The 26,754-nt window shown below is 41.2% G+C and overlaps 2 protein-coding genes across 2 annotated transcripts in view; one reads left to right on the forward strand and one right to left on the reverse strand.

Moving 5' to 3' along the window:
- The first annotated feature begins 138 nt into the window (after positions 1 to 138).
- KIN (Kin17 DNA and RNA binding protein) lies at positions 139 to 16,932 on the forward strand. The gene is made up of 13 exons (XM_038741449.1): positions 139 to 260; positions 1,236 to 1,330; positions 2,453 to 2,496; positions 2,584 to 2,706; positions 3,580 to 3,761; positions 4,344 to 4,392; positions 4,612 to 4,669; positions 6,124 to 6,250; positions 7,597 to 7,647; positions 9,578 to 9,646; positions 11,508 to 11,607; positions 13,460 to 13,560; positions 16,111 to 16,932. The coding sequence occupies exons 1-13, from the start codon at positions 147 to 149 to the stop codon at positions 16,171 to 16,173; spliced, it is 1,176 nt and encodes a 391-aa protein (XP_038597377.1). The 5' UTR covers positions 139 to 146; the 3' UTR covers positions 16,174 to 16,932.
- Positions 16,933 to 18,562: 1,630 nt separating this feature from the next.
- ITIH2 (inter-alpha-trypsin inhibitor heavy chain 2) overlaps positions 18,563 to 26,754 on the reverse strand; it is a 28,969-nt gene continuing 20,777 nt past the window's right edge. Inside the window, exons 14-21 of the mRNA XM_038741372.1 lie at positions 26,231 to 26,370; positions 24,832 to 24,998; positions 21,427 to 21,564; positions 21,010 to 21,123; positions 20,343 to 20,541; positions 19,934 to 20,106; positions 19,401 to 19,512; positions 18,563 to 18,975 (exon numbers count right to left, since the gene is read on the reverse strand). Coding sequence (XP_038597300.1) covers positions 18,828 to 18,975; positions 19,401 to 19,512; positions 19,934 to 20,106; positions 20,343 to 20,541; positions 21,010 to 21,123; positions 21,427 to 21,564; positions 24,832 to 24,998; positions 26,231 to 26,370 — 1,191 coding nt within the window. The 3' untranslated portion in view covers positions 18,563 to 18,827. The remainder of the gene's footprint in view (positions 18,976 to 19,400; positions 19,513 to 19,933; positions 20,107 to 20,342; positions 20,542 to 21,009; positions 21,124 to 21,426; positions 21,565 to 24,831; positions 24,999 to 26,230; positions 26,371 to 26,754) is intronic.

Consider the following 26,754-nt stretch of genomic DNA (forward strand, 5'->3'; position numbering starts at 1 on the left):
CCCCCGTTTCGCCGGAGAGGGGCTTCCTCTCGCGAGATGAAAAGCGTCCCGCGCGTCGTTCTCCTTCTGGCTCCGTCGTTCGCCTTTTCCTCAGCACATCCGGGTCCTGAGGGGAGGCGCTCCGAGCTGTCGTCGTCGTCGCCGCCATGGGGAAGTCAGATTTTCTGACCCCCAAGGCCATCGCCAACCGCATCAAGTCCAAGGGGCTGCAGAAGCTGCGCTGGTATTGCCAGATGTGCCAGAAGCAGTGCCGGGACGAGGTGAATAATAATAATAATAATAATAATAATAATAATAATAGCATTTATTAAGCGCTTACTCTGTGCAAGGCACTGTTCTAAGCGCTGGGGAGGCTACAAGGTGATCAGGTTGTCCCACAGCGGGCTCATTTTACAGATGAGGTAACTGAGGCCCAGAGAAGTGAAGTGACTTGCCCAAAGTCCCACAGCTGACAATTGGCTGTGCGCATCAATCAATCAATCAATCGTATTTATTGAGCGCTTACTATGTGCAGAGCACTGTACTAAGCGCTTGGGAAGTACAAATTGGCATATATGTATGTATGCACATATATGTATGCACATATATGTATGTATATGCACATATATGTATATATGTGCGTATATGTATATATGGGCCCACAGTCTTAATCCCCATTTTGCAGATGAGGTAAGTGAGGCCCAGAGAAGTGAGGTGACTTGCCCAAAGTCCCACAGCTGACAATTGGCTGTGCGTATATGTATATATGGGCCCACAGTCTTAATCCCCATTTTGCAGATGAGGTAACTGAGGCCCAGACAAGTGAGGTGACTTGCCCAAAGTCCCTCAGCTGGCAGTTGGCTGTGTGTATATGTATACAGCCGATCTGTATATATGTGTGCAAATATTTATTACTCTATTTTATTTGTACCTATTTATTCTATTTATTTTATTTTGTGAGTATGTTTGGTTTTGTTCTCTGTCTCCCCCTTTTAGACCGTGAGCCCACTGTTGGGTAGGGACTGTCTCTATGTGTTGCCAATTTGTACTTCCCAAGCGCTTAGTACAGTGCTCTGCACCTAGTAAGCGCTCAATAAATACGATTGATGATGATCAGCCCCCTCACTGACCTCCCGGCCTCCTGTCCCTCCCCTCTCCAGTACGTAAATACCATTGATTAATTGATTTCACAAGGGCTAGCACATTTTAGTGACCTGTCAGAATCAAATAATTTGTTTACATCTTTCTGCTTTCAGAATGGCTTTAAATGTCATTGTATGTCCGAGTCTCATCAGAGACAACTACTTTTGGCTTCAGAGGATCCTCAGCAGTTTATGGACTATTTTTCAGAGTGAGTACCTGGAAAACATTCTTATCAAATAGTTTTATTATGTTCACTTAAACATTCTAACATATCCTTTATGATATTTAAATGGAAGGTTTTTTTTGTTTCCTGAATCCACATAGGACATTGTTTCTAGGTGACAGCTAATTACTGTTTCATTTGATACATTTGTGGGATAAAAGTCATTTTTTGATGATACATTTAAAATTCTACTTTTAATAATTTCTCAGGAAGTGAACAAGAGATAGAAAAGTAGCAGTTCCTATTTTCTTATTAAGTACCACCAATGAAAATGATATAGAATAGCTATTCACAGACAGCGTATATGAGTAGTTGCCAACAGCTGCGATGCACTTTTTCCATCGGTGCACTACACGCTGTAAAACTTGTCACAACAAAAGTAATCACAAACTTTTCTAACTATTGCCCTGTTATTAAAACGTTGCTCGTGTAATCCGTTCTCAGTGGATTTAAGCAATGATAATCCAAAGGTGCGAGACAAATTTATCAGCAAAGTGGGACTAGAGTGGTCTGTCCCAAGGTCCATCGCCAGAGTGTTGGCAGACTAGTATGAGGTTAGGAATTGTTACAAGGGAGAAGCATGTTGTTCATGTTTTAATTTGAACAAGTACATGGTGTGCATCTTTTCACTTTCTTCTTCGTCTCGGTGAACTTCTGAGTTACTCGTCATTCCCTTTGGCATAAAATCCCACAGGCAGGATCCTCTTTGTGTCTCAAACACAGATTCTGTGATTGGATAATGAGTTAGTTGCAGAATCCTCATCTTCAGTGTCCCAGACCTGTTCAATAAGCTACACTGCCTTTCTGGACTCAGACTTTCTCTGAACAACTGTTGTGGTGTTTCACCAAATTGAATAGTATAAATATAATCGGATCTGAAGCAGAGGATGGAAAAATCATCCCTGGTTCCTTCTAGGCCTTTACCTGATTTTATCAGTTTGGGGCAAGAACAACAAACACCTCCTAAATTTCATAGAACATACAATAAATATCATTAGTATTTCATAGTCTAATATGATTGTTTAATTTGCAAAGTAGTTATTGTGCTGATAGACTCGTGCATGGGTTTTGCCCACTATGTGTATTTTTTTTTCTCTCCTCCACAAGGGAATTCCGAAATGACTTCTTAGAACTTCTCAGGAGACGATTTGGTAAATATGTCTAGATTTTACCTATATTGTCATTTTAATTGCAATTCTGTAATCTCAAAAATTTTACAGTTTAATTTGTTTTCTTAGGCACAAAGCGAGTCCACAACAACATTGTATATAATGAATACATCAGCCATCGAGAGCACATCCATATGAATGCCACCCAGTGGGAAACTTTGACGGATTTTACCAAGTGGTTAGGCAGAGAAGGTAACTTCAGTTCCACAAAAATAAATTATTTGAATGATGGATACGTGTCATCGCTGAATGGAGAATTGATATAATTTGGAGCCGTAGTGCCAAAAGCCAAAAATGTAATGGGGCCAACAAGCTGAGGCACAGTGTTGAGAGGAATATGACGTCCTGCAATGAAGTAAGCATGTGTCGTACAAAGACGGGCACTAAACTCGAGTTGGGGTTGCCTTGATCAGGATAAGGAGGGTCCTTTATATTAAATTTAAACTGATTTTAACTGGAAATCCCCAGCTTTACAAAAAGTAACCTTTTTTTCTAATTTTACCCAAGAAAGGGGACTCAGGCGTCCCCTCTTTCACACAGATACCTTAATTTGTTTTTATTGGAACGATCTCAACTCCCCTGGGAAAAAAGAATACAGTAAAAACCCAAAAATAAAAGACTCTGAGAACAATACTTACCCTTTTTCCTGACTTTTGAAAAGTGCCTTTTTGAGAAGTTTACCCCAAAGTGGGGTAACAGTATTTGTCATTTTCCATCTCCAATCTTCAGGGAAGGAGGAGTTTGGAAAGAAGTGAGAAGAGGTAAATATTATGTCTGTGTTGCAATAATGAAAAAATAATCAATTTTATGCATGACATCTCTTTCACTAGCTCCTTGAGGGTGGTGACTATGACTTTTTAATTGTACAGTCAGTGAGAAGATATATGCCTAATAAATAATGAAAATGAACACAAATTTCCCCACTTCAAGATTGATGCCTCAACTTTCTTCATCACCTTTGCCGTTACTGTATGTTTGCAGATGTTTTCCTTTCTTAAATGTGATGAAATGCTTTAAATTTTTAAAGTAGACTCTGATTATAAATTTAAGGATTGTCTTTTGAAGGTTTATGCAAAGTGGATGAGACGCCCAAAGGGTGGTATATCCAGTACATTGACAGAGACCCTGAGACTATCCGCAGACAACAGGAACAAGAGAAGAAGAAGAAGCAAGACCTCGATGACGAAGAAAAGACCGCCAAGTTCATTGAAGAGCAAGTGAGAAGAGGCTTAGAAGGAAAAGAGCAGGTGGGAAACTATGTATCAGTTCACAGCACCAGTAGTGAGTTTACAGAAGCAAAATTTCCTGGATTTTAGTATCTAACTGAATTTTGATAGCCCATTTTTTACTTAAATGATTCTGCTTGTCATTGTACTTCCCACTCTGAAATTTTAAGTGTAGAAAATTGGCTGTGAGAAGCCTATGGTGGAACTGACACACTACAAAAACCATTGAGGGTATTTGATATAGAATTATATTCTGATCTTGTGGCTCTGGAAGTGGTTTGTTACTTTGATATTTAAATTGGACCATCAGTCAAGCTGGGTCACCCATGCAGCTGCAGAAGAGATAGGGCTCCAAACCAGAAAAATCAGCTCCCCTTTATCCGTGGAGTCCAACTCATTGGTCCCATGTAGTAAATGATGTTCAGTAGAAAATCCTTCATGGAAGATGGGAAATAATATTCATAATCTAATTGGAATGATGCCAGACTTGTTTACTAACATAGAGATGGTAAAATATAGACCTAATGCAGGGTTATGTGGTCTTCATGTCAGTTTAATGGTGGATTGTCACCTTGAAACTTTCTTTTCTTTTTCTTTGGCCAGGGAGTCTCTGTTTTTACAGAATTAAACAGAGAAAATGAAGAAGAGAAAGGTAAGTGATATTTTTAAAAAGTGAATGCTTTGATTTCTGTAAATTAAGCATATTAGTGAATGGAAAAGATCAACTCCTAATATATACAAATTTCCCTAAACTTTCCATGAATAAGGTATAGTTTCCTGTCAGTTTGTCTGAGAAATTTAACTGTTTTTGCTGAGTTTCATATTATTTGATGTAACCCTGTCCTGCTTTTTAATTTTATTTTTTACCTAGTTGCATTTAATTTGAATAAAGGAGCAAGCACATCAGCATCAACAACTCCCAAACCCAGGTGAGATAAACATTTGAACATCTGGATTAAAATGTCATTCAGTAGGTGTGCTTTTTAAGGAAAGGAGCTATTTCACTCCATATATCCCCATTTTGATTGAGTTTTTTTAACTTTTAGTACAGGTTTTATGTTTACATCACTGCAATGAAAATATAATGTTATTTGATCTCTGCAGTAAAGTAATTTTTTCAGTGAAAGGATTCTTTATATTTAGTGGTAACATAGATCTAGGTCCCCAGTGGTCATGTTGGCAAATTCCTTGTTTTTTTCTTTAAAAAAAAAATAGTTTTTGTTAAGCACTTACTATGTGCCAGGCACTGTCTTAAGCACTGGGGTAGATACAAGATAATCAGAGGTTGGACACAGTCCCTGTCCCACACAGGGCGCATAGTATTAATCCCCATTTTACAGATGAGGTGACTGAGGCACAGAGAAGTTAACTGACATGGCCAGAGTCACACAGCAGATGTGGCAGAACCAGGATTAGAACCCAGGTCTTTCTGATTCCCAGACCCGTGCTCTATTCACTAGGCCACACTGTTTCTCGCTGGTTTTCATTCCAAAACTGTGAGATTTGATAGTTCCACAACCCCGCCCATGAAATCTGGGGGAGCATATAGGTCATCTTGCAAATAGATTAAAATAATTTTCAGACCAACAGACAATTTTTTTTGCTGTTTCACGAAGTTTTTGCCAGCTGTCTACCAACATTTTAGCAACGATACATCTAGTGTAACTGAAAGACAGTAGCCTAAAGAAATAAGTGCTTTAGGTAAATTGTTTTCAATTTTTGTTAAAACCCTTTTAAAACCTTTGTTAAAGCCTCAGCGTAATTTTCTTATAGGCCTATCTTAGTACTTCTTAGGTTCTTGGACCCGGGGGTCAGTGTTTATTCCTTAGTGCTTTGCACATAGTAAGTGCTTAACAAATACCAAAATTATTAATAGGAGGGTACTGAAGACAGTTAAGAAGGTCAAGAATCAGACAGAGGCCAAGATGTAGAGAGTGAACTAGTTAGGGGAGACAGCATGGCCTACTGGGTGAGCCATGCGCTGGAAGTGGAGACCCAGGATCAAATCCCAGCTTTGCCATTGGCCTATTGTATGACTTTGGATAAGTAATTTAAAACTCCTCTGGGTCTCAATTTCTTCACCTTAAAATGGGAATAAAATAGAACATGAGCCCTGTGTGGGGCAGGGACCGTGTCCCGTCTCATAACCCAGCATCTGCCCCAGCGCTTATAGCATGCACTTCTGTTAGTGTTATTACTAAATATAATAATAATAACAATAATAAAAAGCATAGTCCAGCCAGCCCTACCTGGGAAGAGACTTTATCCTAAAGACAGTTCCAGATACATAATCAATTTTCCAAGTGCTTAGTATAGTGTTTTGCGCACAGTAAGTGCTTGATATATATCAGTGATTGATTGTAACTAAAATTCTTTCCAACAGTTCCCTGGGGACCAGTGCATTGAAGATGGTCAAGGGTGCAGCATCAACAAAACGGAAAGAATCTTCCCATAGCTCATCTCAGTCGAAAGAGAAAAAGAAGAAATCTGCACTTGATGAGATTATGGAGGTACGTTGGGTTTAATTATGAGTTCAGTGTTCAAGTCCAAGCCAGTTGCCATTGACTTGCTTCAGCACTAATGAAAGCCCAAAGAAAGTATTTCTTGTGGTTAACTGAGGAAAGCTCAGTGAGTTTGGGGAAATATACACTCCATTCTTCTGTAATGTGGGTTTTCTCTAGGCTCTTTGGATAGAACGTTGTTAGGGAATTAGGGAACTTTATTCTGTCAGTGCTTGTCTACCTGGATACACAGTTGGCGATACAGAGTTGGAAGAAATGGTTGTGTGTAAGCAAGTAGTGGAGTTAAGGGGCACCTATTATCCCAGCTCTGTCACTTAACCTACTGCGTGACCTTGGGCAAGTTACTTAACATTTCTGTGCCTCGGTTTCCTCATCTGCAAAATGGGGACTTCAGTACCTGTTCTCCCTCCTATCTAGACTGTGTGCCCCATGTTGGACCTGATGATCTAGTGTCTATCCTGCCACTTAATACAGTGCTTGGCACATAGTGAGTGCTTAACAAGTAACATTTTTATAATTATTATTATTATCATTGCTACCCTGGGTTTCATCAAGAATCTAATTATCCCTGTTAGATGAGAAATGAATGTATTATGTGTCTGGGCAACTTGTGAGTACACAGACTTAAATGGCAGTCTGGCACTCAGAAAATACAGTTGAATGAAATGCAGGAATGGGCAATTTGCAAAACTGATTGGGGAAGGAAGTGGTCAGTGGAAATGGGAAGAAAGATAGGAGGCCCACTCTCTTGCCTAAGGAGTAATCACAGCCACTTTGTAAACAAGAGGTTTAGTCATGATAGCCAAAGAACTTGACGTCCAAAAGGCCAACTTCTCTATGTCTCTGGTCCGTCCGTGTGGCCATTTTCAACTAGTGTGGGAGATAAATTCCCCTCCCAGACCTTTAAGCCCCTCGTTGCATCCCAACTTTAACTCACTTCCTCTTCTTAGACAACCAGTACCTTGGGACCAGGGGGTGGGTACAGTTACAATGTTGGGAAGGTTGAGGCAGTTTCTCATCGAAAATGGTTTGGCATGAAGAGTGCTCCTATCAGTTAATGTTTCATGTATATGCTTTACTGGTTGTAGTTTTGTACTATTAAATTTTAACCTGATTTTCCTGTTGGTTTGATTGTATTATTCTCCCCCATTTAAATTGTGAGCCCCTTCTAGGTCAAGGACCATGTCTTAGCTAATATTCACGTAATCACCCAAACTATACAGTGTCCTGCATGTTGTCCACATGTAATAATGTAGTAGTAATACACCTGTAGTAATAGTAATGGGACCCATGAGTTACATAAAATTAAGTAGGATAGCATATTTGTTTTTCAGTTTGAGGAAGAAAAGAAAAAAAGTTCTCGGACAGATTATTGGCTGCAGCCTGTAAGTATCCATCAAGAGTTTGTAATGCTCTAAGTTGTTTGAGAGTTCAGCAGCTCTTAAATTCAAATGATCACAAGTGATTTGGACAAGTAGAGTTGGCTAATAAAAATATTTTTGGTTGCTTTAAATATTTAAGGTTTGTGTGTACAGCAGTGGTATTCTTTATTTAAAATACTGTTTCTTCAGTTGTTAAATCTACTATTAGATGTTATTAATGGAAGATTGTAATTTTTTGAAGACTGCATTATATTTTCCATCTTTTGCCCTGAAAACAGTGATATTCTTTTTAACACACTGAAGAATAAAAATATAAAAGTAGAAGTACCACTACTTTGTAAAATGATTGTGTAATTTAAGAACATCTTCACGAGCTCTGCAGAAGAAAGTGAGTTTGAATTGCAAGTTGAAAAAGTATATTTTAGTTGTTAATGCATTGGTTTTGAGCAGGCCAAAATGTGAGGTTTACATGCAAAAAACTCATCCATTTTTATTTTCTTCATAAGCCGTCTGACCTTTTATCAGTTATGAATAATAACAATTGTTATTATATTTACTAAGCAATTGCATATGCTACATCTTGGGATGTGTATAAGATTGAGCACAATCCCTATCCCTCAGGATGTAGACTTTAAAATCCCCCCCCCCCCCCAAAGAATACTTTTATTGTGCTTGTATCAGTGTCGTGATTGTTGTGACAAGATGGGATTAGCATGTACTAATCCTCTGGTCACTATTTACAATCTTTTGGAGATACTTGTTCCATTCATTGAAAAGCAGTTGTGTCACAGAAACTGCTTATGTTGGCAGCTTTGTTAAAAGTCATAGAAAGATGCAAATTGTTCATCCTTTATTTTGCTCTTTGAATAAGCCTTTCAAGCTTTCACACCCTTCACCAGGGGCATTTAATTTGCTTCTTATTCCCTAAGGACTGTGATTTAATATCAGACTTTTTCCTTTTAGTATCTCTTTGCTTTGTTGAAAGGAAATAACCAATGCTGAGTAGGGCATCAACCAGTATAGCAATACTGTAAAGCAAATGATTCAATTAGCATTACTACCTTGTAGAAACCATCTTTATCTTTACATTAGGACTCAAAAGTCAAACAGTCTCAGATTTCTCTACCGTCATCATCAGTGATATTTGAGTGCTTACTATGTGCAGAGCACTAACCACTTGGCAGAATATAGTACAACAGAGTTGGTAGGCACATTCCCTGCCCACAATGAGCTCACAGTCTAGATAAGGAGACAGACATTAATATAAATAATTTATAATATGTAAAATATAATTTATAATTTAAATTTACCATTTTTAGAATTAGATCTCTCAGGAGAGGAAAAAAAAATACTCCCAGTAAAGCCAAGTTGATGTAGAAGAATTATTTTTGATTCAAAGATTGATAACATGGTAAGAAAGTTTCATGGATGATAAACATTGAAATCTTAATGTGATGGGATTCACCCTTTGCAACTCTGTAGCAGGACTTCCATAACCTGTCTCATCTGATCATAGGTCAAGGGTGAATGCATCTCTCAAGCTGTTTATATTTCCAACCGGAGATATAGTGCAGGGAAGATCCTGATTTGTGTTTCTGAGCTAAGGCAGACTTCTGTTGACTACCTTTGCAAAAGGACCAGGATTTCAGAAAACCAAAGTAATGAAGAGTAAACCCATTTCTTAGGTCAACATGCTTGTGTGACCAATTAGGCAGCCAGCAAGAAGGAGCGGAAGGAAAGAAAAGAGTCATCGGGTACATTTCCTGATACCAGAAGCTAATTCTGAATTGCCATCAGTAGGAAGGCTTCTCATATTCTATAGCACAGTAAACCAGTTTCTCTGAGAGTATAATGTCATGGTTAGTGATTAGAAATATAGGAACAGCATGGCAAGGGGCTTTTTATTTACATTTTATCTCTTTTTGTTTTGCAGGAAATAGTTGTAAAAATTATGACCAAAAGACTTGGAGAGAAATATCACAAGAAAAAAGCAGTAATCAAGGTAATTTGGGAATCTTTAAGAAGGTGACTTAATGACATTGTTAGTTGGATTTAAGACAGACCCCTCCCTAAAATCTAGTGCTTTAAATGGAAAAAATAATTGAATGAATTTTGTATGATACATATTGAAATTGCTCAAATGATTCCAAACTGTTCAGTCTTTTTTGTGATGCAGTGGTAATACAAGGTGATAAGCCATAAGTTATTACCTAGTCAGCCACCTGCACAGACGCTCATCCTACCTTCCACCTACATGCCCTGACTTTCAGGGTATAACATGTAGAGGAATGGCCTTTTTAGTGATCCGTTCTCCCCAGGTCCTCCCCTGTTCAGATTGAGGAAGGAGGATGAGAGGAGTGCTTAAGGAGGAGCTGTTGTTTTCGTGGGAAGCAGGGGAGGAGAAGGACTCACCTTGGAGACTCCCCCATTTTCCAGTTAGGGATTTGGACCAGGGAAGATCCTGATTTTAAGACTTTCTGTTCGGCCCCATGGTTTTTATCCCCATCAATCAATCAATAAGTAGTATTTTATTGAGCACTTACTGTGTACAGAGCACTACACTAAGTACTTGGGAAAGTAAGGAGAATTAGAAGACATGATCTCTGCTCTTGTGGAGCCTGCGGTCTAGTGGGAAAGTCAGACACCAGGTAACTATGGATGGGAGGAAGAATGGATGAACTGGATATGTGGATGGCTTAAGTAGAAGAGTAGGTAAGACATTTTGTTCAAAAATGTTATTTTGTGTGTACTTAAATGAGAAGGTAGTTCAATAGTGCAGAAGAGTTGGGAGGATACGACTTGCAGGGAAGAAAAATTTAGCTGCAAAGGAGGAAGGAAGGAGTCCCAGGCAAGAGGAAGAATTTGAGCAAGGAGAGTCAAAAACATTCCTCTCAAAATCATCTCATTATGCCTAAAAGAATGCAAGCTGAGGTCTGGTGGGAAGAGTAGGTAAATAAAAGGAAGAGTAAGTTTTGGACCAAAATTAAGCAAGGTTGCTTTAGCATTGTTGAGATGCCCACTGATATCGATGATGTCCAGAGTCTGCATTGTGTTCAGACACAGGAAAGAAGTATTATATTTCTAAGGAAATACTCTCCATGCAGTTGTTCTATGTATATCAGAAATATAGTTAAAACCCCAAATTTTGAAGTCTTTGAAACTTTTTACCAAATAAAAAACGCTGATAGTCTTTTATTGCCTTGTTTTAAACCTCACAGGCGATAGGCTGCAAATGTATTCTCTTCCCCTTTTTCAACCCCCAAACTAATAATGTAATAATAATGATAGCGACATTCGGTAAGCATTTACTATGTGCCAAGCACTGTACTAAGCACCGGGTAGATAAAAGATAATTAGGTTAGACAGAACCCATTCCTGCATGGGGCTCACAGTGTAAGAAGGAGGGAGAACAGATATTGAATTCCCATTTTAGAGATGAGGGAACTAATGCACAGAGAAGTTAAGTGACTTGTCCAAAGTCTCACAGCAGAAAATGTCAGAGCCAGGTCCTCTGACCCCCGGGCCCACATTGTTTCCACTAGTCCATGCTGCTACTCTGTGATTTCACTTTAGTCTCATGCATTTCTCCTTTTGGTAGATTTGAAGCTGGGCAAAGCCCATTACAAAGCCAAGACTTCACCGTGCGTTTCCGAGGAGAGTTTGTCATCTCCCAACGTTGCCATCTCCACCATCCCACCAGATAAATCCCCCAAAAAATTCCAACCCAGACCCTCGCCCTGTAATGAACACCACCTTTTTTGATTGGCATGTCACTTATCAGGCATCAAATTCTCTTTTCTTAGCCTGTTTCACTGAGGTTAATGTATTTCTTCCGTAGTAACAATGTTAATTCTACATGGCAGGAAGTAATCGACAAATACACAGCAGTCGTAAAGATGATTGATTCTGGAGACAAACTAAAACTTGACCAGACTCATCTAGAGACAGTAATACCGGCACCAGGTAAATCAATTTGCAAAACAACTAGCAAATATACTGTCAGTATGATTGATTCCATGCTTAGAACCATAATTCATCAACTTCATTTAAGGGTTATGGGTACAAGTTTCCTTTTTGGTGCGTTATTAGCTAATGTTGCTGATCAAGATCTGCCTTAAGATATTTTGGTAATTTACCATCCTTGTATACAACTTCTTTTAGCATGAGCATTTTATTTTTTTCCCCCCCAGGACACTCATACAGCTTTTCGAGAAAGACAGTGACATTTTGTGGATGACATGAATTGGTTTTGGCAGATGAATGTATCTTTTATTGGTTGTTACCTGAATGAGTTATGTACAAACTAGGGCTTTTCAAATATTTTTTCCCATTATCTTTGTTGCTGGATTTTGTGTGCACAGACATCTGGGTGCAAGCACGCCCTTTGCATTTTAAAATCATTGTCACTCCTCCAAGCTGAGCTTTTACCATAGGCTTTTTAGAAAATACTGTCTAGTAATACTTCATCTTCCCTGTCGTCGGTTTCATAGCACAGCTTATTAATCCTAACTTTACGTCGTTACGGTAACAGACTGGTAGCATCCAACCCATTTTACTGCTGGGGAAACTGAGAGACAGAGTAGAGACATCAAGGGTAATAATGGTATTTATTTAAGCCCCTACTAAGAGCTTAAGCACTGAGGTAGATACAAGATAAATGTAGTTTCTGTCCCATCCAGAATCCACAGCCTTAAGAGGCAGGGAGAGCTGCTATCCGTGTTTTATAGATTTGGAAATTAAAGAGGTTCCTCACCATCGATTTTTAAAGTGCGTACAACTTGTCCCCTCCTCCCTTTACCTCACTGTTCTCCTACTACAACCCAGCCTGCACACTTCCCTCCTGTAGCACCAGCTTGTTCACTGTGCCCCAATCTCATCTGTCTCTCTGCTGACCCTTTTCTCATAGCATCCCTCCCCCTCCATATTCGCCAGACCACCACTCTTCCCACTTGCCAAAGCCTTATTAAGGTCCCATCTTCTCCAAGAGGCCTTCCCCGATTAAGCTGTCTTTTTCCCCGATTCCCTCTCCCTTCTGTGTCATTCCTGCATTTGGATCTGAGACTTTGGGGCATTTGGTATTTGCCCCACCCTCAGTCCCATAGCACTTATGTACATACCTATAAATTATAAATTGTTTATTTATATTAATGTCTGTCTCTTCCCTGTAGGCTGTAAGCTCCTTGCAGGCAGGGAAGGTGTCCATGAACACTGTTGTGTTGTACTCCCAAGTGCCTAATACAGTGCTGTGCACACATTAAGAGTTCAATAAATACCACTGATTTGTTGATTGATTGGAGGTAAGTGACTTGCCCGAGGTCACGCAGTAAGCCATTAGCAGAGGTGGGACTAGAACCCAGATCTCTGACTCCCAATCCCATGCTGTTTTCACTAGATCATGTTACCTCCTTGATCGTTCAGGAGTTGGGCTGGAAAAGTTACCAACATCTCCTGATTTCTAGTTCTTCACTCAGTTAAATACACACTGTACTTTCTCTCTGTAGCTGATTTCTTCCCCATGTGAAAACATCACCATGAATTTTCAAAGTGGCAGATGAGGAAAATATGATTTCTCCAGGAATCTTAGCAATGGTCTCTCAAGTATAGTGTTATCGTTTTGAACCCATGTGAAAATGCTTGAGCATGCAAATATATATTCTAAACAATCAGAGAATGTTTCTTTGGGGCTAAAGGAATTCTTCTTATTCAAAGAGATTTTATGTTTTTCCTTCAGGATAACTAGCTTTGTGGCTAAGAAGCCAGAAAATAGAAAAATAGATTTTCTTTGCATTAAGTTTCCTTTGGTTTGCTCTTTCAGGAAAGAAAGTTCTGGTTCTGAATGGGGGCTACAGAGGCAATGAAGGAACTTTAGATTCCATCAATGAAAAAACTTTTTCGGCCACTATAATCATTGAAACAGTAAGTGTGTTAATATAGAGACAATTACTTCAAGCTGCAATGTTAAGAATGTTAACTTTATAGGACTTTTGCTGTCCTATACAGACTATAAATGCTCCCCGAAAGATAGTCACAAGTGGGATCAGAAGGATTTCAAAATAACCAGGAACAAAGTGGTTGTGGAGCAAAAAAAATCCTTTCCTGAATCTTCCTCATGTTTAATATGAAAAACAATTTGTTTATGTGATAAGTCAAACTCTAATGGCAGCAGTTGTCTTGTTATAATAAATGGAAAAAGGGATAATCAGGCACAGAGAGAGCACTTAGTTAACTCAGGGCATCAGATGATGTATGCTGAAGTAATTTACTTAGAGAAGACTGGTTTGGGGACATTATTCAAAATATGAACCAGAGAAAAGTCATTTACATTTCAGAAGAAGATAACACACTGATATTTCCTGGTCTTCTGAGTTCTGAGGGAAAAATGAAATCCAAAGTGTATCTATTCTTGTTTGACTCATTATTTATTCTTTCTCACACCCCTCTGAAAATAGTTGGTTTCCACTCAGCATTTTCTACAGTTTTTTCTGGAAAGAACACTACTTAGGTCCTAGTTTGAGGGGGTTTGAGTAAATCTAATATTTAGTCCTCAAGCTGCATTAGAGTGCAAGCTCCCTGTGGGCAAAGGAAGGTGTCTTGTAGGTCACTATTATACCTTCCCACTAGCTTTGTACAGTGCATTTTAGGTACCTAATAAATACTGCTACTAATACTATCACTGTCTAAAAATATCACTCACCAACTGAAACCGTGGGGACCTACTGAGGATATCAAAGATAAGGGAGTTCAAGTTTGGCATCCAGGAGTTGTCCAAATGATTTAAGTAGGGTGTCTTGAAAACCTGATAAATTATTCCATGATAGATCTCATATAAAGTCATGGAAAAGTCCGCATTTCCTCACCTAATTGGATTTCACCCTTTCTACGTTGGGCTTTTGTGAGATCAGTTTTTTCATCTCAGGAGAAACATTTTTCTTGACTAAAAATAATTGATGACTTTTGAGTTTTTTCTATGTTGTCAATACATCTTCAGTTCAGAGTTTGTCGATTTTCATCAAAAGCTGATCTCTTGTCTCCCTGCCTGGAAATCCGAGGTATACCCATCTCAAAACGTGGCATTCAGCCTCTTCCTTCCTAATGCCCTAATTGCCTGCAGAGCTGCCCAAAGAGAGAACTTCTGAGGGAACTTTGTGGCAGAGCCACATAAAAAGCCTTTTTTGCTGATGGCAAAGCAGTGTGAGTTTAGGTCCAAGATGCTGCTGGAGGGAGAGAACCCACCTGCTGGGTTCTTTCTCTTCCCCCCAAACTGCCAGACACAAACCACAAGAATCTTTTAAGTGGTCTCTCCTGCTGTTTGAGTCATTCCTGGTATCCTCCTCTTTTTCAGGGACAGTAACCATAAGCTACTGGGAATTTATAGCAATACCCACAAACAGTTTATAAAAGCAACCAACCACCTAAGCCATTCTGAATTAGCTCCCACTCTTTGCCATCAGAAGAGTTACTCCACCACGGACTGCTTTCCCAGCCCCTTGTTTTCTGGTTACTCTGTTGTTAGACTCTCATGAGTTTCCAAAATAACTAACTCTGAGGTCTTATAGCCAGCCCCCATTGGTCATAAGAAGACAAAAATCAGACCCCGGAAAATCTATCCCTGCACTGCCAGTCAGGATATTGTTTCGTTGAATGCAGAACCTGCAGTATGAGCTTGCCCTGGCAGCTTGGATGTAAGCTTCAGTTCTCAGGAGAGCATGGTGGGGTTTTTTTTGTTTTGTTTTGTTTTTTCAAAATTTATTTCTGTCTTTTCCAAAGTTGAGAGTAGATCCCAATCCTAAATCTGAACAGAAATAATTAGGTTGACTAAAGGGCATTTTGTGATTGGGGTTTTTATGTGACAGGAATTTGTGTCTGAAGGTAGTGAATTGCCTCTGTTACTTGATTTATATCTCATGTTTTTGACATCTCTTTTATACATACATAAATACCTACACACACACACTCTTTCTCTCTCTCCCCCCTCCCTCCCCTCTCTTTCGCTCTTTCTCTTTTTCATATATATAAATGAACAGGACTGATTTCATTAAAGTCAAGAGGTTTACCTTGACACTTTTCAGAAAACCAGTAAACTAACATTCAAGAATGGAATGGCATAAGTAGGTCTTATAAACTACTTACAGCACTTTTCAGGAAATCATTGAAGTGAACTCAAATCTTGATGTTGAGGGAATCAAGTAGACTTTTCTTAAAACTTTGAAGAGATATAACTATTTAAATATCCACTTCTGCACACTTACAGCACTTTTCAGGAAATTATTGAAGTGAACTCAAATGATGTTGAGAGGGAATCAAGTAGACTTTTTTTGAAACTCTGAATAGATATAACTATTTAAATATCCACTTCTGCACACTTTAGATTCTGGGGGAAAACTATAGAGGGTAGGAAGAGGATATACATTTGTATTGTTTTCTTGACACTTATCCAAACATGTGTTTCTCATTTTTTATTTATAGGGTCCTTTAAAGGGACGCAGAGTTGAAGGTATTCAATATGAGGACATTTCCAAAATTGCCTGAGGAGGGAAGTCAGTTGGTAAAGACACATATTAAAACTCCAAAACATCAAATTGGTGTTCTCTAAGCCTGTGTGACTCTACTGTGTTAGGGTTTTAATTTTGTATTGGCTGAGACCAGTGAGCCTTTCATGGGTTTTTGGTACTCCCCCCACCGCCCCCACCACCTCTCTCACTAGGCTCCATCTGTTACCCCTTCTCTTCTTTCCCTATCCCTCCCTAAATGTTTTTGACCATAGGGTCATGGCCTCTCTTTGTCCTGTTAGCCTTGGCTTCTCTCTCAGTTGCCTTCAGGTAGCCTGGGCTTTTTCCAGGCAGCCAGAGGATGACCCAAGTGTTTATATGTCTTTGTGTCTCTATCTCTCTGTCCCCCTTCTCTTCCCTGTAACCTGAGTGTCCACCCGACACATATGCAGCTTCAAAACCTGCATTTTTATCAAGCACACCTCAAGGATATCATGTATAAAGTGCAAACACATGAATTTATTTAAATGCCATTGTAAATTTATCTGAAAATGTTAATTTTTTTGTCAGTTTGTAGCGTTTTTGTCCTTAATAATTTTATTTCTTTATTTGTAATATTTTCTGTATCTTTGCAGTTGGACACTTTTATTAAAAAGTAAAGTATTTTATACAAAGCAAGAAATATTTTCAGATACTTATGTGGCATCATTATTGGAAATTCTTTTTGGGGAAACTACAACTTTAATGGTGAAGTGGGAGTACAGTGCCTGACACTTAGTAAGTGCTTAATAATTATCATTTAAAAAGTCTAGATTTGAGAGTATGTAAAGGAAATAATAAGTAGGATGAAAAAGATGAAAAACAAAATTTTTTTCAAAGTTATGGCACTTTAAAAAGAGGTCTGTATATTATACCACACTAACACAATTTAAAACTTTTAATTGTTACTTTGCCTAAAAAATGCCTTAAAAAAATAAAAGCATAATGGCATGTTATCATCTGTCAAGAGGAAGTGGTGAGAAGCAGGCCAAGATGAAGAAATGCAAAAATACTATCAGATACCCAATCTCAACCCCATGAATTTTTCCATAGAATTTCAACTGCTTTGGAGTCAAGTTACTTTAATCCTGGAAAGTCCCCATTTAAATCATTTCATGGTTGCTGTTTTTATCCCCAACTGAAAAAATTGCATTTAAAATTATCACCATCATTGTGCATCTCAAGACACAGAACTGGGATCTAATATCTCCTGGCTTCTAAGTCCATTGTTGATGACTTTACACAGACAGTTCTCTCCTTCTTCCGCGGGTTTCCAGTTAGTAATATCTGCCCATAGTATTTCTTAAGCTGCAAAGACCAGGTGATGTTCAGAATATCCATAACTTAGTTCTATTCTTGATTTATCTTTCATATTTGTAATTTATATTAGTCTTTTTCCCCCATAGATTGTTACAACTGTTATATTGTACTCTCCCCAGTGCTTAGTACAGTGTTTTGCACACAGTAAGTGCTCAATAAACATGATTGAATGAGTGGAAAGGACTTTGATGACATATTACAGAAATGCTGAGGATTTGTCATAGTAAAAGCAGCCATATTAATTGCCCCAGTTTGCCCAAAATTATTTCTGTCTAATGTAGGGATTGACATCAATAAGCACCAAGGAACAGGAAAGGTTTTGCCCACATCATGTAATTTCCACCCCCTCCCCAATCTCCCATCTCAATCAGTTGCTGCAGACTTTGAGACTGACCAGTTGATGCACTTACAAGCACTACTTTCAGTTTCGTATAATTCTCTGGGCATCCAGGGAAGTTAACGCTATTTTTTTCTTCCTTTCTTTTGGGCTTCAGAAACATCAGAGCTTGCAAGCTGCCTAAAACCATGGTCTCATGGGGACATCCGCAGGCTGAAGTACAGATTGCATGTACTTCTCAGAGGTCAGATTGGAGATTTTTTTCTAGGGTTTTGCCAAATTTGTACTATTAATTATGGTACTTGTTAAGCTCTTACTGGGTGCCACTCACTGTACTAAGCCATGGGGTAGATACAAGACAATCAAGTTGGACACAGGCCCTGTTCCATTTGGGACCCACAGACTAGTCTACAAGTCAGGAGGGCTGCAAGGATTATGTGCATATAATTTGCACAATTCACTTAATCATAAACCGAGCCTCTTCAGTGTGGTTCAAAAGTTATTGGAGTTGCTAACCAAGAGATATTTTATTTCTGTCTGGATTAAAAATACTTGCCACCTTGTCATGGAAACTTGATGTGGCCAACCTTTGAACGATTATGATCAATGGAAAACAGTTTTTTGGGCTACAGTCTGAGTAATCAGCACCTACCATCTTAAATCCAGGAGTTTCATTAGTGAGACCTAGTTAAAAAATATTAATATTTCTTGAAATAACTGATTCAGTATCACATTTGTACTAAACTTTAGTCAGTTCAGTTTATTGAAATAGAGATTTCCAAGGCTGAACAAGTGAATATGTCCAATACATCTCACTCTATCATAATTAGGTGTAAAACAATCCTCATCCAAAAACACAAAGCTAGATGCTTCATTTGGGACTCCCAAACCTTAGGCCCTCACTGGGGAAGAACTCATTTTCTCTTGGACTTACTGGCTTTGTTTCACCAAATGGCAAAACCTGGTTTTTAGAAGAGGACATTGGTGTGTGCAAGCTATCAAGGGCGTTTAAGGAAGCTGTAGAGCTGTGGGACAAGGTAATCTTTGTAATGCCCATCAATGAATCCTTTCCCATTGTTGTGCACAAACCAGCAGGGAACATCTGTTCCCAGTATTATATCCGTCCTGTAGTCCTTCTGCAGGCCTCTGTAAAAGAAACAAGACCCAGGGTTAACAACAGCCAATAATAACGATGGTATGTATTAAACATTTACTATGTGCCAAAGTAGTATGCTCCACATTGGAATAGAATCAAGTAATGAGAGCAGACAAAGATCCTGTCTGACATGGGGCTCATAGTCCAAGAGGGAGGGAGGACAGGTATTATATCCCTATTTTACTGAAGAGAAAACTGAGGCAAAGAGAAATGAAGTAATAACTTGGCTGACATGACTTGACATGGCAAGGTCTCCTGACTTCATGTCCTGCTTTTTCTGTTAGGCTATGGATTTACACCAGCCTGGCAAACAGACATCAAGGAGGAGCAGAACTGTGAGATGGTACCAGCTGTCCAGGGACCAGTCAGACCCTTAGCCATGTTTTTGTTAGAACTCCCTTCTCTCCTTTCCTACCTGGTGACAGTCAGCTTGTGTCCTTTCACATCCATGCTGGCTTCTGGCTTCTTTGGATCCCTGCCGGGCCTCTCATTGTAGATAAGAACTTCTGGCTCAGGGATAAATTGACCTATGAAAACATGACATTGATCGGAGACTCCTCTCCCACGCTTCTGGGAGGAGAGGAGGACTGATGGGAGGGGTTCCCCAGGGTCTTGATTTCTCAATTAGACTCAAACCCTTGCTGCTTTACCACTTCTGTCAGGCAGTTCTCTAGCTGAGGTAAGGCTGGCTTGATGACAGTTGAATGGGAAAGCAGAGACGGAGGGTTGGGCCAGCTGAGTGGAAACTTGGGAGATGACAAGGTGAATATGAAAATCGTTATTCCCAGCTGGACCACTGAACTCTGCACTGAACCACTTCTTCTAAACCCCATGCCTATGATCCCACACTGACCTTTCCCAAGCCAGTCCTACCCTCCAAGGTTAACCAAGGTCCTTGGAAAGCCAGAGGACTCTGTGTTACCAACAGGTGATTAACAGATACTCTACCTATTAGTCCATGTACACTGGAGGAGAATTTGTTGGTGGGCGGGATGTAAATGCCCAGGAAGTCCACGTTGATGGGATGTTTCTTCCAAACACGGTGAAGCAAAATGGAGAAAGACATTTCTCTATCCAAGATGATTTTCATACTCTTCTCTTTTCTCACAGAAACAATCAGCCTAGAACAGGGAGTGAAGCGCAGATGGGACTGGTTTATTCCAGGGCAGAACTCTCTCTCTCTCTCTTTCTCATCTCCCCTTCCAAACTCTCACTCAACTGCATTTTCCTCACTGTGGGTGAAATTTTTTCCTCTAATGGGTAATTTTGAGGTAGGTAGTGTTCGGGCTTATGGCTGAACACTAGATTAGCCAAAACAGGAAGCTGAGAACAAACACTGGGCATGGGAAGAACTTGCCTCTTGTCGGTGATTTGAGCTGTGTCTGACCACAGCAAAATGGTGGTGTGAGATCCTTGCTTGAGTGTTATCATCTCTGTGCTGACTTCCACTTTGACCCCTTGGCTTTGGAAATAAAAGGCCAGTTTTCCAAAGTAGGTGCTTAGCTTCTGATTCTTCCGCACCTTGGCTCCAACAAGCTCCCCATTGACCACAATCCCTGTGACAGAGAGAAAAATCTCATCAGCTCCTCCCCTCCTCTCCTGAGCCCATACAAAATCACAGAAATAAAATCTAACTGGGTGGTCCTGGAAGACCCGTTTCTTCATCATTTAAGTAATATTGTCTTATTTTATTCTCCATAAGTAACAACTCATTTGCTTCAGCTGGAGGCAGGAGGCTGGTCCAGTTGATCTCCTGAGATCCCCTTTTAGTTCTTTGAGTCTTTGATATTTTGGATAACAACAGTCCTTGCTATTACTCACCACAACCTAATATTCTGGTTTCAAACAGTTGAGCACTTTGCTCAAAGCATGTTACAATGCAGTATTTTTAGCTATCTTTGCAACCACAATGGGACAGTTAGGTAAAAACTTCCATAAAGAAGACAGAAATAAACCTGGAGAGTAAGTGTGAGGACTCACAACTTATTCTATTTAGTTGATTCAAATAGTTTTCTGTCTCTTACCTAAACCTGGATCAGAAACCAAGTTGAGGATTTTGCCAGGTTCTGAGTCGATGTTGAAGCAAATGTTCCTTTGGCTCTTTGGCAGGTAAATAATGAAGTGGGGGTCATTTTCAACTGGAAACAAGAATCAAGACATGAGATTAAAATCAGAGCAGAGCCAGGACAGCAGAGTGAAAATGGAGGACACAGCCTCACTGCTGCAGTTTGACTTTAACGGTCTAAATTGTTGGCATCTAAAGAATGGGAAATGCTACATGTCACTGTCCTCAGTGAGGAGCTCTGACAGGGGTACTTATAATAGAGTTGCGGAAAATAACTCCAGAATTTAAAAAGCATCTCCCGAAGCAAATGGAAAATTGGGCTGCATCCGCCGTGAAATGTCGGGAGAAAGGTAGAGAGCAACCGTGGGCCTTTTACCTCTCATTACATGAGGGGGAGAGGTAGCCATCAGCACTGCAGCTTGCTTCACATTCATTGGCTCCTCTTGTGTTGGTGTGGGCCTAGCCCATGGTGGGATGGAATTCTTAGCAGTCTTAACGCCAGGGCTTACGACTCCTGAATAGAGAGAAGGGATTCAGAAAAACACAGCTTACCACCAGGGAGATAGGGGTGCCTTCTATAATTGACTTTTTTAGTTTTTTAGTTTTTAAACGGTATGTGTTAAGCACTTATCATGTGCCAGGTGTACTAAGCAGTGGAGTAGACACAAGATAATCAGGTTGGACACTGGTGGGCAAGGAACGTGTCTACCAGCTCTGTTACATTGTCCTCTCCCAAGCGCTCTGCACAGAGTAAGCACTCAATAAATACAATTGATCGATTGACACAGTTCCTGTCCAACATGGGGCTTACAGTCTAAGTAAGAGAGAAGAATATTCAATCCCCATTTTACAGATGTGGTAACTGAGGCACAGAGAAGTGAAGTGACTTCCCTAAGGTCACACAGCAGGTTTGGCAGAGGTGAGACCAGAGCTCAGGTCCTCTGATTTCCAGGCCCTGTCCTCTTTCCACTAGGCCATGCTGGCTCCTGAGAATTATGGTGTCAAGTTTCTCTCCCAGTTCATGACAGCTGGGTTGAATAAAATAAACTCCCCATAGGAGTGTCCTGGTTTGTGAAGTTGGGGCAGAAGCAACTAGGGATAAAAGAGGATTTGGGGTCATCCTACCTTTCCCATCTGGGAAAGCACTGCAGTGTGGTCACAAAATAGACCCATTTATCTGCCCTGCTGTGGCAGGGGAGCTTCTGGGAAACAAAGGAAGGAAGGGAGGGAGGGACCAGACTTTAAAACAAAGGAGGGAATGAAGTGAGAGATATGGACATTAGTGGACACTGTGGATAGGTGAGGGTGACTTTTGCCCTCCTAGTAGCAGGGAGGAGTAAGTTTACCCACAGTACATGAGCAGTTAAATGTTACCAGATGCGAATGAGGCCTTCTGAGTGAACAAAGCCCATTGCCAGTGAGTGACTTAATAAGGGTGACTTGAAATGAAATGGTGTTCGATTATGACCAGTTAATTTTAGAATCACAGCACCTAGAGGAGAGAGCCTTGGTTAATGAGGTGCAGGGTCCGTATTGTGAGTCACTTTGGGAGGTTGATTTGAGGGGATTGGAGGAGAGGCTTGTCCCAAGGGTAAATTTCAGTCCCTGTCCTTTCCATCTCAACTAAAAGTCACAAAATCCTGACCATTTGGGAACAGAGTCTGTTTCGACTAGAGCCGCACAGCACCTCGCTGGACCCGTGGTTGGTGGGGTGGGGGGAAATTTCCAGTTGGATGGATGGGATTGCTGTCGTGGTGTGGCTATTGAGGGCGGGCAGGGTGAGATTCAGAGAGTGCATCCTGGCATCAGGCTGACTGATGGTCGAAAGCATGGTTTCACACGGGTGGGAAATAACAGGCTGGAGTTTAAAGCACTCAATCATCTTGCCCCTTCCTACCTCATCTCACTAATGTACCACAGCCCAGCCTGCACACACTGCTCCTTTAGCACCAACTTACTCACTGTGTCCTCATTTCATCTATCTCACTGCTGACCCCTTTCCCACATCCTCCCCCTAGCCTGGAACTCCCTCCCCCTCCATATATGCCAGACCACCACTCACTCCACCTTCAAAGTATTATTAAGGTCACATCTTCTCCAACAGGCCTTCCCCAATTTAAGCCCTCTTTTCCCCAGCTCTCTCTCCCTTCTGTGTCATCTGAACACTTGTGACCTTTGGACATTTTGATATTCACCCCGCAGCACTTATGTATATATCTTTAAATTATATATTATAAAGTAATTATTCATATTAATGTCTGTCTCCCCCTCTAGACGTAAGCCCATTGTGGGCAGGACCGTGTCTGCTATTCTGTTGTACTGTATTTTCCCAAGCACTTAGTACAGTGCTCTGCACACAGTAAGCACTTGATAAATATGATTGATTTTCACCTTCCTTTGCTTCTTATCACTTTCACTGACCTCCAGTCTCCCATCGTTTGAAGGACATGTAAGGACAGTTACATAGAATTCTGGGTTCCATTTCTTGAGTAGTTTTGCTGTGGCGGGGGGGTGGGGGTGGGGGTGTCGCCCTGCCTGTAGGCTTACATGCAATTTGTACTCAGAAGAAGGACAAATAGAGAATAGAGAAGCAGCATGGCTCAGTGGAAAATAGCCCGGGCTTTGGAATCAGAGGTCATGGGTTCAAATCCCAGCTCCACCAATTGTCAGCTGTGTGACTTTGGGCACGTCACTTAACTTCTCTGGGCTTCAGTGACCTCATCTGTAAAATGGGGATTAGGGCTGTGAGCCCCCCGTGGGACAACCTGATCACCTTGTAACCTCCCAGCGCTTAGAACAGTGCTTGGCACATAGTAAGCACTTAATAAATGCCATCATCATCATTATTATTATTATTTGTCAGACTCCATAACAGAACTAGCCCCGGTGTGATGGCCAAGCCCCTTCTCACACCTTCTCTTCCAGCTTCAGAAATGGTTCCCGTTTCCACGATCATTATTAAAATCATAATTGTCTGGCCTGCTCACCTCTCAAACCCTCAGCTCCGTGCCATCCACCTCTACCATAGATGTCAGTTTCTCATTATCAGTGTGGGGACAAAAAGAGGATGTGGATTTTAGGGAGGAACAAGCAGTATTGAGCCTAGGAGGAGGCAGGCTTCAAAGAGTTAGCAGCCCTCTTTAGCCCTCAGTGGAAACTCTCAGGACAGACCTAGCTGATCTAGCCCCATATAAGCCCCATATAAGCCGCTCCTCCACCGCTAATCTCCTCACTGTACCTCGTTCTCGCCTCTCCCGCCGTCGACCCCCGGCCCACGTCATCCCCCGGGCCTGGAATGCCCTCCCTCTGCCCCTCCGCCAAGCTAGCTCTCTTCCTCCCTTCAAGGCCCTGCTGAGAGCTCACCTCCTCCAGGAGGCCTTCCCAGACTGAGCCCCTTCCTTCCTCTCCCCCTCGTCCCCCTCTCCATCCCCCCATCTTACCTCCTTCCCTTCCCCACAGCACCTGTATATATGTATATATGGTTGTACATATTTATTACTCTATTTATTTATTTATTTTACTTGTACATTTCTATCCTATTTATTTTATTTTGTTGGTATGTTTGGTTCTGTTCTCTGTCTCCCCCTTTTAGACCGTGAGCCCACTGTTGGGTAGGGACTGTCTCTATGTGTTGCCAATTTGTACTTCCCAAGCGCTTAGTACAGTGCTCTGCACATAGTAAGCACTCAATAAATACGATTGATTGATTGATTGATTGATTGATTGATAAGCCATCCTGGCTATCCACATTATTGGTCAGAAATCAAAGGGAGCCACAGACCTGGGCAGCACTTGTGGTCCAGGGGAGAGTCCGCCAGCATTCTCTCGTCCCCGGCTGCGTTCTCAATCACCATGGCAGTCAGCGGAGTCACGATATGGTGCTCCAGGGACATCTGGAGGATAGTTTTTGTGATTTTCCTTTTGTCAGCAGCTGTGGTTGCCAGGCTTCTGCATCGGAAAGAGTGAGCTTGACTCTTCCCCTCCAATTTCATTATCCCTGTACCTTGGCAGGCCCAACCGGGAGGGAAGCTGATCTCAGTCCCCACCACCTTGCACGCTCCAGGACTTCTGAGCTAATGCTTGGGCACACCGGCCATCTGTCGGGGGCCGCCACTGGGTGGTAGCCAGGAGAGGAGTCCAGCTGTCACACAAAGTGTGTGTCGCACAACTCTTTATGGGCAGAATGAAAGGGCTGGTCAGCACACCCTGCACTAGTGCTACAGGAGCGGGCATTTTGCCTTCTCCACCCACTCCCATAGCTAGGCAAGAGTTGCAGCACCAGTGTTTTGGGGAGAGGGGAGCGGTTTCTGCATACTTCTTTCCCCAGCCTCCACCCAACATAAACATTTATCGGGTGGGTGAGCCAAAAGATGCCAAATACCGCCGCATCAGAGAATCAGTCATCTTAATCCCTCCAGAACAAACCATGTCTCAGCAGTCAGCACCCAGGCTAGCTCCTATGGCTTTAGGCATGTCTCCACTTTGTTCATAAATGTGTATGTTTCACTCAGTAATAGCACAGCAAAGGAATGCAGGCCCAGCGGCTGTCTGTTACAGGCAGTTGCCTTGAAAATGGACTTAAAAAAAATGGTATTTAAGCGCATACTAATTATGTGTCAAACACTGGGGTAGATACAAGTGAATTAGGTTGGATACAGTCCCTGTCCCCTCTGGGACTCACAGTCTAAGTAGGAGGGTGAACAGGAAAACTGGAGCATGGAGAAGTTAGGTGACTTACCCAAGGTCACACAGCAAGCATTTGACAGAACAGGGATTAGGACCCAGGTCCTCTGATTCTCAGGGCTGTGACCTTTCCACTAGGCCCCACTACCCCCTCTAGACTGTAAGCTCATTAGGGGCAGGGAATGTGTCTATTTAATGTTGTATTGTACTCTCCCAAGTGCTTAGCACAGGGTTCTGCACACAGTAATAATTCAATAAATATGACTTCTCCCAAAATGAATGTATTCCCAGAACTTTTTGCCAGACTACAGAGGTTTAAGAGCCACTGCCACAATGCATCTGTTGAGCCCGAGTAGCGAAAGCCTGTGTGAGCAATGGAATCAGTGTCCTGCTGCTTTGCCTGCTGACTATTCTCTGAAATCTCGAAGATCCAGAGGAAACCTTTTCCCTATTGGGTGGATGCCCCGTTCAGGAGAAATTCCTTGCACCCTTCTTACCGCTCGGCGAGGAGCTGGTTGATGGTGAGGTAAGCCCACAATTTCTTGGTGAAATCAGGATCTGCATACTTGGACTTTGCCAGGAAGTCATCTAATCCATCTGTTTCAGCCAAGGTTTCCATGATCAGCTCTGTGCTGGCCTAGAAGATGAAAGGTTCAATCAGAGTACAGCAGAGGAGCAAGTGGTTTTCAGGTCTGAGCTGTGGGAAAGGGACTGATATAATTTTGCCATGGCTGTTTTAAATACTACTTGTTTAGTGTAGAGAAGCAGCATGGCTTACTGGAAAGAGCACAGGCTTGGGAGTCAGAATTCATGGGTTCTAATCCCACTCCACCACTTCTCAGCTGTGTGACTTTGGGATAGTCACTTAACTTCTCTGTGCCTCAGTTACCTCATCTGTACAATGAGGATTAAAACTGTGAGCCCCAAGTGGGACAACCTGATAACCTTGTATCTATCCCAGTGCTTAGAACAGTGCTTGGCACATACTAAGCACTTAACAAATACCATCATTATAGGTGCT

This window comes from Tachyglossus aculeatus, assembly GCF_015852505.1.
Source record: "Tachyglossus aculeatus isolate mTacAcu1 chromosome 12 unlocalized genomic scaffold, mTacAcu1.pri SUPER_6_unloc_1, whole genome shotgun sequence".
Classification (NCBI taxonomy): Eukaryota; Metazoa; Chordata; class Mammalia; order Monotremata; family Tachyglossidae; genus Tachyglossus; species Tachyglossus aculeatus.

Bases quoted from the DNA above. Each gene is read 5' to 3' on its own strand.
- KIN (XM_038741449.1), top strand. From the start codon at position 147: ATGGGGAAGTCAGATTTTCTGACCCCCAAGGCCATCGCCAACCGCATC. The intron at 6,251-7,596 runs GTACGTTGGGTT...TTTGTTTTTCAG, and splicing joins CACTTGATGAGATTATGGAG to TTTGAGGAAGAAAAGAAAAA. The intron at 9,647-11,507 runs GTAATTTGGGAA...TCTACATGGCAG, and splicing joins AGAAAAAAGCAGTAATCAAG to GAAGTAATCGACAAATACAC.